The sequence below is a fragment of the Carassius carassius genome, chromosome 38 (genome assembly GCF_963082965.1).
Source record: "Carassius carassius chromosome 38, fCarCar2.1, whole genome shotgun sequence".
NCBI lineage: Eukaryota > Metazoa > Chordata > Actinopteri > Cypriniformes > Cyprinidae > Carassius > Carassius carassius.
This window is the reverse complement of record NC_081792.1, coordinates 19239140-19254421: the sequence shown is the minus strand read 5'-3', so window position 1 is coordinate 19254421 and position 15282 is coordinate 19239140. Positions and strand designations below refer to the sequence as shown.

The 15282-nt window shown below is 36.0% G+C and overlaps 1 protein-coding gene and 1 pseudogene across 1 annotated transcript; both read right to left on the bottom strand.

The window, feature by feature from the left end:
* Window positions 1–1865: 1865 nt before the first annotated feature.
* Window positions 1866–4781, bottom strand: LOC132119050 (src-like-adapter 2). Its single transcript, XM_059528793.1, has 8 exons — window positions 4645–4781; window positions 4319–4442; window positions 4060–4165; window positions 3885–3971; window positions 3449–3552; window positions 3034–3180; window positions 2770–2899; window positions 1866–2655 (listed from the first exon to the last, which is right to left on the bottom strand). Exons 2-8 carry the CDS (start codon window positions 4395–4397, stop codon window positions 2538–2540), a joined length of 771 nt encoding a protein of 256 aa, XP_059384776.1. The 5' UTR covers window positions 4398–4442; window positions 4645–4781; the 3' UTR covers window positions 1866–2537.
* A 1200-nt stretch (window positions 4782–5981) lies between these two features.
* The window catches only part of LOC132119496 (protein NDRG3-like), a 33035-nt pseudogene continuing 23734 nt past the window's right edge, over window positions 5982–15282 (bottom strand).

Genomic DNA, 15282 nt, shown 5'->3' with positions numbered 1-15282 from the left:
GTTGAGCGCCCTCGTGTGGACGAGGCTTAAACTACTCAATCTTTCTTTTTCCCTCGGCAAAGAATCATGAGTTTAATAATCCCACACTTCTGGATTTTTCCTCAGAATTGACAAACTCGCAATTGAAAAAAATCCGAAGTAGGATATAAACTTGCACTTAGCTTCAAATGGCGTCTTTGACGACAGTATTATATAAAATAATTTGCATTCTGATTCTGACATCCAAGATCACAATACATTCTTCTTTTATTCCATGAATTTTACACGTTTCCATCCACTTGTTACCAGTGTTTTTCTGCCACCGCAATGCGCGCGATTTATCATTATTGTAATTTAATAAATATGAGTAATCTCGGAATTGCAAGAAAAAAGTTATAATTTTGAAATATTAACTAAAAATTACTTTTTTTTAAATTATTTTATTCCATGGCTTGCATAGACTGCTACGCAGGGCTGTGCACAGACAATCTGAGGGACAGTGGCCCAAACCAAAAAAAGGGGCACTAAGGGGGTGGGTGCTTGTTAATACAAATGATCCATTTGTTACAAATATACAATTAAAAGAGTAGATGGCACACTCTGTAATAATTAACTTTATTGTAGATGTTTTGATTAGAGTGAGCTCTCCCTAACTCTCTGAGCCTGCTTCTGCCTCATCTTTAATAAAAGTAGGGGAGAGTGGGGTAAATTGAGCCAGTGGGTAAACTGACCCACCCCCTGTATCTTGGCAACTGGACATTTTTACTGTCATGTGACCATGTATTTTGGTACCACCCATAATTTCTGCCAGACTGGGAAAAGGAGAAACCCATGGGGGGAAGATTAGTGAGGTCTGGGTGGGAAATGTGCTATAATAATCCCACTCATTATAGACACTAAACACTTTAACAGTAATAGGCCTATGTATTGCTAAATGAATAATAAACAACTGATGATATGAACAAATGATAAACCTTATGAATGTTGTTGGCACGACTGAAAATGTAACTACAATATGAAATAGCATAGACGTTACCTACTTGTTCTACAGATCTCTGTTGTGTTATATGCTACTGTTTTGATACCGTTGATAACATTTCTGACGGTTAATATCATGATGTGTTTTTTGTTTTTGCATTTGCCTTACCGAATGTGGTATCCTGTCAGCAATAACATGTCTGTGGGCTCTTTTGATTACTATCAGTTTAGCATTGCCAGATATTGCTATGAAAACAAATAAAAAAAATATATATATATCTTTCCATCAGTAGTCACTAATGGCCAACAAACTGTCTGCTTTGTTTTTAGGAAGGCTAACTTTGGTGTTCAACATATTGTTTCAGAAACAATTAAATTGGTTTGTTCTATGTTGTTAAAGATAACTTTAAGAAAATAAATATGACTGTAAAAGGAAATTATTAAATTATTATTTATTTCACATGGGTTTGAATCAGATTTAGTCTGATTACTAGTAATAATTATTGGAATGTTTTTTGTCTACATATTCTGCCAACAAAAGCAAATTTGGTGTTATCTATATAAGATCTGATCAGGCACAATAATTAGATTAATTCTAAGAACATGGATATTCTGTACAACACTTTTAGAGGTCGAGGTCCACCCCCTTGTGCAAAACCCTGCTCTATGTTAAAACCATAAAACTGGCATTTTCTGACACCACAAAAAATAAATAAATAAATAAATAAAATAAAATGTAAAATATTTTTTTATATATAAAATTAAAACGGTACAGTAAATTTTCTTTACAGTAATTTTGAACTCTTTTTTTTATACTTTCAATTTGTATTGACCTGCCTTCTAAATAATCATACAGCATTTCATATTTTCAAACTTAATGTTAAAACTTAATGTTAAATGTTGCCTGTTTAAAAGGAAAGAAGCCAGCAAACTAGCATTTGTGACAAAAAATATTTTTCATTTTGAAGGATTGTATTTTACTTCGAATACAGGGTATTTAAAATAAATGACTGTAAATAAGAGTATACTTATACCTTTTCAAATAAAAGTATAAGTCATAATACAGAGGCAGCTACCTTATTTGCTACATATTTAAAGGGATTATATAAATTATTAAAATTGTTCTCTGTCATATAAATCACGATCACAATACATAAACATTTCAGTTGTCACGTGGATAAAAAAGGTGACCCCGTTTTGACAACGTTAATGACACATTATAAAAACTGCAGATTTAAAAAATATTGTTACATTAAATGCAAAAGTAAAATAAAAGCATTTAAATAATTATATTATACTTTGTTATTTTGTTTGTATTGCTACTTTGTTTTCTGTTGGGTCCTACTGAAAACTGAGGAATTTACTCTGTAGTTTCCCAAAGTTATTCATCCAACGACAGATACAAAACTACTATTACATAAAAAAACTTGATTAAAAAAATCCTCAAATAATTAAAAAAACATCATGAATCGTGCTCGACACTAGAAATGGACTGTGTTCAAAATGCCCACCACATACCCAAAACATCTTTAACTTAACTTCATCAGTCTCTCACAGGTCTGTTCTGTGTTGGATGTCACTCAGTCCTCACAGTCTGATGACTCTGTGACATAAAAATATGCTTTCATAGTCTCTCGTAATCCTTCACTGACAAGACTCTCCTGGTTAGTTCCATTTAGCTGCCTTTGAACCATCGACCTGATGATAAACATAAAAGTTATTTCTATGGTAATACAGAACAACTAATACAAGCATCCTACTACATTTTAGTAAAAGACTAGAAAGTGTGATCCAAATAAAAACTGAACTTACCTGGACAAATCTCTCCAGTTAAGGTTGGACCTCTGGATTGTTACAGGTGTGGGTCTGTGTGTTACAGCTGTGTTGGAGTCGTGAAGTAAGCAAGGTTCAGTCAGATGAAAGTACGTACCTCTAGAAGACCCTTTAAATGAACAAAATTGAACATTTGTTGTCTCTGATTAATGTTTTTATACTCATTAAAATGCAACAGGCTGTCTTTTAAAGATGGAATAGGACTAATATTGAGTTTAAAGCACCCTTGCCATTTGAGCTTACGTGAGTAATAGTCCACCAGCTGGGTGAGAGTGGAGAAGTAGTTGCTGTGGTGGATGTAGAACCAGCCATTGTGGAGCTGATGGATTCTGTAGTGCTTTACATTGTGCACATGGCCTCCATTTTGCCGCACTGAAAGTGAGTAGGAACCTAAAGGCAATGCATTTAAAGCAACTGTAAATAGTCTGTATATCTTGGACCCCCCTACAGTTAAATGAGTGGAATTCAGTGTGGGAAATATATCACTGTGGTAAATACAGTACACGTGCATTCGGTCTATCAGAAGTCAATATACCATCACAGTGATTTTGAAAATGATATTACAAGGTCAAAAAACATACAGTTGCTTTTAGAAATAGACATATTTTTTAATACAAAAGAGAGCAATAAATAAATGACTTTTGGAGCATGAACTAACCCGGGCATGACTGGCTTTCCCGAATTAGAAAACATCCAGAGTAGTTTGGAGGCAGCATAAGAAGTTGTTCTGCATTTTTCCTTGTGATCCTTTCAAAAAGCCACCTTTATTGATATAGACAAGTTATTAAAGGACATAATTATACAATTTCCTTAAACTCTTAATCAGAAGTGATCAGATTGTATGATATGATTAATTCACAACTTAGTTATGATGATGACAACACATAGCACACCCTCTCAGCTTATGTTTTTCTTTTTTTCACCATTTTTATTGATAGATATACAATGAGAAAAGTAAAGAGAGAGAGAGAGAGGATGCAGGCCGGACTAAAACTCAGGTCTCCCAAGAGCATAAAAAGTCTAAAATGCCTTAAGCATTCACTTATTTCCTTTTGTAACTTTACTAAATGAATTAATGTTTGAACATGACTGACCGATTATGCACTTTGCAAACGTAGGCGTGGGGAATGAAAAACTCTGTGCCAGTTGATGCAGAACGAACCGTCAGCATGTCATTATCTCTGTAACAGAAACGAACAGATTACAAACCCTGCATTCACTTTGGCAAATACTTACATAATTTTATCTCTAGAAGTAATCTTTACTTACTCTGATATAATGTTCAGTCTGTCTCCTAACAATATTGAGTGTTCATCAGACCTTTGAAGTGGAAAGTTACACAAGGCTACTGCCATGTGCATGTGATTTCCTGGTGCTAAAGTAAAACAGACACAAGTGAGGGGAATTTATACACAAACTAGATTTAAATGTGTTTGTCATTTGTGATAAATAAAAAATACAGAGTAACAGCTAATTGAGTAAAAGTGTCAAATAATAAAGAAGATTAATAGCATAATCATGCCCATACCTTCATCAGACATCAAGACAGGGTCCTCCAGTCGGTGAACAGCAGATGGATGCCAGAGTCTGCTTGTTAGACAGCCCATGTTTATTTTATGACCATGTCTGATAGATTTATGCACAGAAGCCCACTTCTGAAAAAACAAAACTGTACTTAAAAGTGTGTATAAGCTTCTTTACCTTTTACATACAAGCTTAACTAAAAAAACAGCACACACCATGTCCAAAACACAAATAAACATGAAAATATAATAATATGAAATTTCATAGAAGAAAAAAGGTATCTCTTTAACATTTAACCAGACAATAGCTACATAAAAATACTTACTGTACTGTTTCAACTGTGTGCAAATATGCTGAAGTTATAAGTTGACTTTCTTTGCCAACATTAGTGGGCCATATAAAAGAGCATCCACTAAAGCGATCCCATCATGAGTGCACAACGATGTTAATGCGATCTTCATCCTCCGGTGTGGGTGTGAATTGAACTCTGTTCTCTTGAGTAGGAGTTGTGGTGAAAAAACCAATATGCTCAAGAAATTTCCTGTGCTAATAGACTATACAAATCCTTAATCTTACTATAGTCAGAAATAAACTGCTGTAAAGGACAAGTGTGCAAGATGCAGTTCCTTCAGTAACAGTAAATTTCATAAAATGGATATAGATATGTAGACTGTACATTTATGTGAAAGCATGTCACATATATGTACCATATATATATATATCAATCATAAAGACAACTTTGTGTGTTGGGATAAATTTGAGTTTCTATAATTTTCTTGGCACTGTAATATGCATCTTTTATTATTTTAAGAGGTTGTAAAAATAGTCTAACCACAACCTGAGGAAAATGGTTGCTAGATGTGAGTAAAAAAAAAAAAGTACATTTGTGGTCGGAAACTTTGTGACTTGATGATGTTCCATCTCCTATACCGTTGAGAAGTGTTTCTCGAGTGATTCTGAAAATATTACTATTTTGAAAGCAAAAGCAAAGTTACAAACATTTAGTATTTATTAAAAAATAAGCCGGAAAGTTTTCATTTTCCATGATCTAACTTTATTTAGTAATTGCGAATCAGTGGACAGTGGACAGACATTATTTCATGATCATATTCATGTCTATGAAAGCTGTCATTACATGTGTACATCAATAAATGTTTTGATTAACAATAATAATGTTAAATAATGGTTAGGGAGTAAATGTACAAAAAAAACCATGATTTTATCTCATACCAAGGCCTTGCTACGTTGGCTTTGCATATTTAAAAGAGTGTTGTCCTAATGTAACTATAGATTTAAAAAAAATAAAGGAAAATAAAGATTGGTAGATTTTAATTTAAATAAAACAAAAGTCAGTTCTTATACATTCATAAGATGAACAAGAAAGTTAACTGGGATGTCAAATTAAACAATATCACAGTGTAGAAAGAAAAGAGCACAGGAAAAGTCACAGGTCACACCATCAAAGAAAAACTAAAATTTTAATGCATGTGTATAGTGAGAGTGGTAAAAAAAAAAAAAAAGGGAACCTTTTCACTCTAACAATCAAAAATGAGATGGAATGTAATGCTAACAAATATAAAAAATTCAAAGCCTGGTGGAAGACCCTTCATGTGTAAATATATATTAGTATTTCATTTTATCTGCTTTTATGACTTCAAATTTGGCTAGCGTATATTAACATGTAAATATTTAATAAGCATACCTTCAGTATTTCATACATTTCATTCAAGCCTCCCCTGCCTCACTTTTAAAGGGTTTGGAAACATGGGAATCTAGGACACAAATAACAAGCGGTTATAGGGGGAAAGGTCAGCAGACAGCAGCTTCTGAGGGCCGGGCTGCTTTAGCAGGAGACCTCCATAGTTTGTGTCCTGCTGTGGTTGTCCAGGACTCCAGAGTTGGGCCCGTCCAGAGGGCTGTTCAGGTTACGGTTGCGTGAGCCATCGGTGGAAGTGATGCTGGACGAGGAGGATCGGGATCGAGACAGACGGGTCATGCCAGCCGCTGGTACTGTGAGATGGGAGATAATATGGTCTTCAGTATAATTGGGGTTTGCAAGCAGAACGAAAGAACAAGCATCATGCAAGAGGAAACCAAACCGAGAATGTAATAGATAATCACAAGCTGATCTCGCGTCTGCCTACACAGAATATAAATGTGTACACAGAAGCATTTCTGACAAGATTTCGACCTAGCAAATGCAAAGTAGCGACACACACAAGATAAACTAAAAACAACAACAACAACAGATACCTTTTGGAAAAAAAGAATACATTAAAAAAAATGTATTATGTCAAATAAATAAATAATAAAATCAATAGAAAAAAAATAAATCCACATACAACCAACACTAAACCATACATATGGACATATCCACATACCGTAGTGGAAAATATACCAAAGTGTGTGTGTGTGTGTATATATATATATATATATATATATATATATATATATATAAATTTACATTTATGCATTTAGCAGACGCTTTTATCCAAAGCGAATTACAGTGCATTCAGGCTATCAATTTTTACCTATCATGTGTCTTATATATATATATATATATATATATATATATATTAAAAAAATAAAGAAAGAAAGAAAATAAATAAAAAAAGAAAATAAAACAAGGTCTACACAGCTAACAAAATCTTACAAAACTTTAGTAATTGTAGTGACAGACCGATATGTTGAAAGGCCATGTAATTTTTGCCATCTGTAACAGTGGTACTGAATTACTTTAGTTTAGTTTAAAAACAGCTTTTAAAATGGAAAATAGACATTTTATGATTTTAACCGGTCTTATTGAAATTGTTTAAACATAAAATATTTTTGACAAAAAATAAAAGTGTGTATTAACCACCCTGCTTTCTAGATATGAGCTTAGGCCACTGAAAAACTCATATCGGTCCAGCACTAAATATTACCATGGCAAATATCTACATGCAAATAAGTCTAAACACAATCACAGAAGTGAACCATGCAAGCATGTAGACAGCAGTCATCAGTTAGATCACTTCCTGGGTACCTGATTCAATGCCCAGATGGCTGAGCAAAACATGAGGAACTGTTTGCAAAAGTTGAAGGGACACAGAGAGAACAAGAAGATGTCTGTTCAACACAGATTCTGGTACGAAAAAGTGAATTATTTCATGGAAAAGCTTTCAGTATTTCTGAAAACAGGCCAGATACTTTTCAGGGATTGAAGTTTGAAAATGTAACCTTGCAAGTTATGACCTCAACCCTGCAAATTGCCACTGAACATCTGGCATGTGGTTACAGCTTAAATCGCAAATCTTTTTCTACCTTGACACTTAACCACCTGAGCCTTATGCTGCATTCATGGCTCTTCACCTACAGAGGGCATCAAAAAGCAAAAAACATGCTCTTATATATCCTCAGATGATTATAAATATTTTTGGCACCTAAGCTAATTAAAGAGGTCAGATTAATTTTACTTGAGATTTGCAATGAAGTCCTTATTAAGATCTTTATAACCATTATCAAGCTTCACTCTAACTTCCAGTCATCTGTTCATTGTCTGGGACCACCCCCTAGTGGGGGTCATGATGAACTTCAATTTATTTACTTAAAAAAAAATTAGATTTCTCATGGCGTGACCCCTTTAAAAACTCTCTAGAGCTTTGATGGCTTAACTTAAAAGTCTGGGATGAATGTTACATGCAGTATGCTCTTGAAAAGCCACTGTTGGTCCCACTCCTGTCATGATGTAAAATCCTGCCTGATTGGAACAAGGAATAAACAACAGTGCAGAAATAAAACAGCAAGAATCTTTGGAGAGGGAGGTACAGGGTCAGAGAGAGGGTGACATCTTTTCACACAGAGCGCTGGCAGCACATCGAGCGCTTTACTGGAGCGGCAAAACCTGTCAACAAATATGTGAGGAGGGCTCATTCAGAGAGCATTGTGATGTGGCGCACGTCTGTAGTTTGGAAGGCAAACTAATCAAAACACAGTGTGTGGGAAGACTTGCTGAGTTGTGTGCGGTAAAAAAAGAAAGAAGAACCAAAGACAGACTCCCTGAGCCGGATTTGTCTTAATAAAAGATGTCCATTAGTCACAGTGTTGTGCTGAATTGCTAATTAGCATAGCCCAGCATCTGAGAAACGCAGATAAACAAATAGCATGCTTATAGAGAAAGCTGACCCAGATTGCGCTGCAGATTAAACAAACATCTGAAGTCAGAGTCACATGACAAAATGTCAAACGTTGAGGTAAACTGATAAAAATACTCACTGTATCCCATTCCCTGTACAAAGTATTTGAAGGCTTCGGACAGCTTTCCAGGCTGTTTGGAGATTAGAGGTCATTATTACATTATACATATGTTGGTGAAGATAATAGTTAGGGTATAGTTGTTTAATGCAATGTTTAATATCAAGAAATAATGATGGAAGAAAACTAACCTGAACAACCTGAGGCAGACCGCCACAATCAGCCATCTGACACAGAGAGAGAATAAAAATAATGTATAGGGTGAATAGAGCTACAAATAACACTGTAAAGAACGTGCAGTTCACAGTCTACCATTTCAGGAGAGCTGAAAGTTTCAAGAGTTAAATGCTGAAGTTAGGATTTAGCAAAATATCCATGTCATCTTACCTTCAGCAAAGTGGTCTTTGTTGGATTTAACCTAGAGTTGCATTCAACCTGTAAAATAAAATATTCAACAGACCAAATATAGTTAAGGGCAGAGCAACAAAGAAAAAAAAAACTGACCTCGTATTTGGAAACTTACCACAGCCTCCACAGCAGGGGACGTGTCTCCAACCACCAGCAGAGAAGGGCATCTGTACAGGACCAAGCAGTCGTTAAAAACAGTACACTATGACATGATGTGATATCAATTGAAAATAAATGAAAACAAAAATCCTTACGTCAGTGTCTTCACTGTATTCTCATTGAGACCGGCAATTGGCCTCTCAATTCCAAGGTCTTGACGCCTATTAAAAACAATCATCTAATTTAAAAGGTTTGCCAGCACAGGTAACATAACCAATATAGACTATATTTTAATGAAATGTCACTCACGCATTGTATGAGCCACAGAAGAGGGCCAGGTTGTCCTGGTTGATGTCCTGGGCAATGTGCAGGCGGTACGTCTGAATCAGTTCTTGGTTGTCAGTCAGCTCCTCCTAATTTTTCAGAATAACAAATGAAAAACATTGTGTTAAATGAGAAACAAAAGCCAACTGGCTCTCATGGTGCTCACAAAGCATTATGGTATGGACTGATATACAGTCAAAGGAGTTTACTCACAGTGCTGAAGTGATGAGCCATCACAATGTCCACGAGATTGCTAGTCCACCCAGTGAGCTAGAAGGCAATCAGAATAATATTGTTGTAGGGGTTAATATCATAAACTGTGTTTTTTTAATTATATTTATATTTTTTATTATATTATATATTATAATTACATTATATTTATTATATTAAAATACTGTATATTAAGCTATAGAATTACAGAATCATTATGTTTGTTCAAATTGTTTACTGACCTTAGAAGCAGCCCAGTCTATCCAGCCCTCAGCGCAGGGGTCCACATTGATCAAAACCAGCCCCTCCACTAGAGACGGCTGATTCAGCTGCAGACAGAGCAAAGGATTTAGTCTTTAATGAAGATGACATGTGGAGAGTGGTTTAAAAATGCATGTAGTCATGGCAGAAGAGGAGCTTTTAGCAGCAGGACTCAAAGCATCTCCCTTCAGCACCCAACTGCTGCTGCTATGACTAAACTAGAAAAGAGAAGGTATGTATTATGGGTTGTATTGCATAAAAATAAATGTTGAATATATTAGGCATGTGAATGTGTCAGGGATATTAGACTTTGATCAATAGCTTCATATGCTTGAATCTGCAGTGCATGCAGTATAATAACTGTCCTGCATCACAGCCTCTGGGGACAATGCAGTTTTGCAGCACTATTTTGACTCCGCTCTAAAAGGGCAGGTGGGGATGGTATAAAAATATGTGATACAGCTGTTTTGATATAGACCTTGCACACGCAGTTAAGCTTTTTCTGGAAAATTTTGCAGTTATTTAATTGCAATTAGATTTTAGGTAGTTGCATTATAGATGTAAGATTTGTAAAACAAACTGTTGTTTTTGTCATTTAAATCAATTATTATTATATAAACACAAATTTTACTGAAAATATTTAATAAAAAAAAAAGTATATGCAATATTTTGCAATGGACTGGTGAAGATGTTGCAGGAAAAGTACAATTTTAACTAAACATGACAGAGCAGAAAAAAATCCTTCTTGCTGAGCCATGCAGAGGTACTTAATTTGCAAATTGTAACATTACAATCCAAAGAGAGTTTAAAATACCTCTGTTGATAGAGTTTACTAATAATGTATCTCCGGTAGTTATTATTTCTTCTAAGCTAATGCCAAATGGGTTAAACTGTTGGCATCCATGTTCCTTGTTTACTGAAGACGCCAAAATGTTCCTATGGTTATGCTGATGGGTTTGGGGTGGAATTCAGGATTCTGTACACACACAGAATGCTAATTTAGGGGATTCAGTCCCGTAATAAAGAAAGGAAGAATGAGTAAGTGACAAAGAGAGTCACACAAACAGACAAGGTTTTAAGACAAAAAAAAAATCAAAGTTAAGCGAAAAGAAAAGCTGTAAACTGTCAGAGAACTCACAGCAAAGCAGGTTAAGATGTACGCTCCTGCTCCCACGCCAATGCCAATCACACTGTTCACCCTGCAAACAGACACACACACATCCTGTGTCACCTTCAACAACTGCAGTATTTCAACAGAGAAATACAGTCGTGGCCAAAAGTTTTGAGAATTACATAAATATTGGAAATTGGAAAAGTTGCTGCTTAAGTTTTTATAATAGCAATTTGCATATACTCCAGAATGTCATGAAGAGTGATCAGATGAATTGCATAGTCCTTCTTTGTCATGAAAATTAACTTAATCCCAAAAAAACCTTTCCACTGCATTTCATTGCTGTCATTAAAGGACCTGCTGAGATCATTTCAGTAATCGTCTTGTTAACTCAGGTGAGAATGTTGACGAGCACAAGGCTGGAGATCATTATGTCAGGCTGATTGGGTTAGAATGGCAGACTTGACATGTTAAAAGGAGGGTGATGCTTGAAATCATTGTTCTTCCATTGTTAACCATGGTGACCTGCAAAGAAACGGGTGCAGCCATCATTGCGTTGCATAAAAATGGCTTCACAGGCAAGGATATTGTGGCTACTAAGATAAAGAAGGCTTCAGGGTGTCTAAGAAAGTCCAGCAAGCGCCAGGATCGTGTCCTAAAGAGGATTCAGCTGCGGGATCGGAGTGCCACCAGTGCAGAGCTTGCTCAGGAATGGCAGCGGGCAGGTGTGAGCGCTTCTGCACGCACAGTGAGGCCAAGACTTTTGGAAGATGTCCTGGTGTCAAGAAGGGCAGCAAAGAAGCCACTTCTCTCCAAAAAAAACATCAGGGACAGATTGATCTTCTGCAGAAAGTATAGTGAATGGACTGCTGAGGACTGGGGCAAAGTCATATTCTCCGATGAAGCCCCTTTCCGATTGTTTGGGGCATCTGGAAAAAGGCTTGTCCGGAGAAGAAAAGGTGAGCGCTACCATCAGTCCTGTGTCATGCCAACAGTAAAGCATCCTGACACCATTCATGTGTGGGGTTGCTTCTCATCCAAGGGAGTGGGCTCACTCACAATTCTGCCCAAAACCACAGCCATGAATAAAGAATGGTACCAAAACACCCTCCAACAGCAACTTCTTCCAACAACAGTTTGGTGAAGAACAATGCATTTTCCAGCACGATGGAGCACCGTGCCATAAGGCAAAAGTGATAACTAAGTTGCTCGGGGACCAGAATGTTGAAATTTTGGGTCCATGGCCTGGAAACTCCCCAGATCTTAATCCCATTGAGAACTTGTGGTCAATCCTCAAGAGGCGGGTGGACAAACAAAAACCCACTAAATCTGACAAACTCCAAGAAGTGATTATGAAAGAATGGGTTGCTATCAGTCAGGATTTGGCCCAGAAGTTAATTGAGAGCATGCCCAGTCGAATTGCAGAGGTCCTGAAAAAGAAGGGCCAACACTGCAATGATGACTCTTTGCATAAATGTCATGTAATTGTATGAAGTGCTTGTAATTATATTTCAGTACATCACAGAAACAACTGAAACAAAGATCTAAAAGCAGTTTCGCAGCAAACTTTTTGAAAACTAATATTTATGTAATTCTCAAAACTTTTGGCCACGACTGTATTGTAATTCACTCAATCCATGACAAAATGCCATTGTGTGCAGTTCTGCCAGGATGAGTCCTACAGATACAGTGATGTCCTGCACACCACAGGTTCACACACAGATCTCACTGACTGATGTGGTAGAATGTAATTTACTACTAATGAACCGGCTTGACTTAAAGTAACTCACTTCAGCTGAGTCAGGACTGAGGGTAACATCTCTGCCAGCTCATCCATGGTGGGGTATTGGTACCTGAAGATCAACAGAAAAACTGATTGAAGGGAATTTTGACAGTGACTGCATATATATATATATAGTAAGCATTAAACAGTATGTCCAAATGCACAGTTTTCATAAAACTATAGGTGAAATGGATGACTTAATACTTTCAGTCAGATTCTAGGCACATCTAATGGACGATTATTATCCCATGAGGCCACAGGAGTGGATTTGTGAATGGCAGTGAAGCAACACAACTGACACTGGTTGGTCACATGACAATGACAACATGGTGAATGTAGTACACTGCATTTATTATACAAACATTTATACTATATAGTGCTTTTCAACAGTGGCAAATTTATAACATTCGAAAGAAGTACCTACTCAGAGTATGCAATTTCAGACTATGTTTAATGGCAATATTGCCTCATTGGCTGTGGAGATGTACTACTCACCCTGTGGGAAAGGGAGGTGCTCCCTCCTGCTGGCCAGGGGCGTCCACATGCACAACTGCAAAGTGCTGAGTGATCTCCATCATGTCCTCAAAGTTAAACAGTGTGTTGAAGCAGGACTTGTCTGAAAACCAACCAAACAACGTCATCATCCAGATCATATTCATGACGAGTATAAAATTGATCTGATTTTTTCACATACGGTTGAGGCCGATGTCATGGTAGGTCAGAATGACGGGACGGTTGCCCTTAGGGCTTCCTCTCACAGTCACATGGAGCACACCGTGGGGCGTCTCAATGTCATGCTCCTGGAACAAAGAACAAGAGTTCAAATACACAGATACAGACAATAAAATCTCTCCTTAAAACCTCCTCAAGCTGCCAGGAAATGCAACGGAGTGAGTGAAGTGTTGGGGCTGCTGCTTTCAGGAAGCATGTATTTGTGTATTAAGTGATATCTCCTATGACGAGGCTCAGGCAGACGGCTGTAGGATCAATAAAAAGATCTAGTGGGAAGGCAACTAGTTCATTTCACTCATCACCACCCAAATCTGTTCAGGAAGTAATCCAAAATCTATAATACATCCTTACAAGAGCCCAATTAGTGCAGTAATAATGTAGTTTTTTTTATCCTGCCATTAGATATAAATGCAATCATATACACTCACATACACTACCATTTAAAAGTTTGGGCTCTGTAAAGATTGGTTTTTAAAAAGAAATACTACTTTTAATAAGCAAGGATGCATTAAAATAAATTTCTATTTAAAAAATATATCATAATCAAAGTTTACAGAAAAAAATTATATCACATCACAGTTTCCACCAAAATTTGTAAGCAGCTCAACCTTTTTTATTATTATTATTATTATTATTTTTTTTTATTATTGATAATAATAAGAAATGTTACCTGAGCACCAAATCAGCACATTAAAAATGATTTCTGAAGGATCATCTGACACTGAAGACTGGAGTAATGATGCTGAAAATGTAGCCTTACCATCACAGGAATAAATGATATTTTAAAATATACATAAAAAGCAAACAGTTATCTTAAATTGTAATATCATTCATAGTCTCACTTTCACTGTATTTTAATTTTTTCAATAAATGCAGCCTTTGGTGAGCATAAGGGTCTTATTTCAAAAACATTAATCTTACTGACACCAAACTTTTAAAATGGTAACATATGTGACCAGATGACCTCTAAACAGAAACGCCTTCCTTTGATAAAATCAATAAAGCTACTGATGTGTATAACAGCCGGATGCTTATGAAGTCATCACAGGGAGCGGATGCAGAACTGTGGAGAGTTACAATACCATCATCCTGACCAAATGACTTTGCAGAACTGTAACAGACTGCAGCCCTCATGAGTTTCAACGGTCCATTCGCTGAACTTTCTGAGTCATATTTTACAAAAAAATAAAAATCTAAAAATCTAAATTGCTGAAATTACACAAGGATACTGGCTGTTTTTTTTTTTTTTTTTTTTTTTTTTTTTTTTTTAGGTAAGTAGCAAGTAAACTAGAAGATGTATATCAAAATTTGTATGGACAGAAATTCTCATTAAAGTCTAAACATTTTCTGCCATTTTTACAGTGTCGCTCTATTATTTTTAATAATATATTTATAATAACCCCACCCCTAAATGAAATGTAGAAACAATGGGTGGTCCTGGAAAAATATATATATATACACACTTAAGGGAGCACTTGTGTGTGTGTGTGTATATATGTGTGTGAGAGAGAATTGTGCACATCACAGCTTCCTCTGCACCAATAATGGAATGAGTCACAGCAGAGGGACACACAGAGATGAGATTAGAAAAAATAGCTTCTATTCTGAAGGAGCACTGGCTATTCTTTGCAAATATGATTGGGTTGATTATAATACCTTACTTGCTCATTTCTTTACTTGCATGTTACAGATCTTGTGAATGATTAATCTAAGCATATGTTTAAAAAAAAAAAAAAAAAAATTTCATAACCAGATCTTATGGTAAAAAGGGCAGACTTCTCCAATCATTAGAAGCTTGCATTCAGAT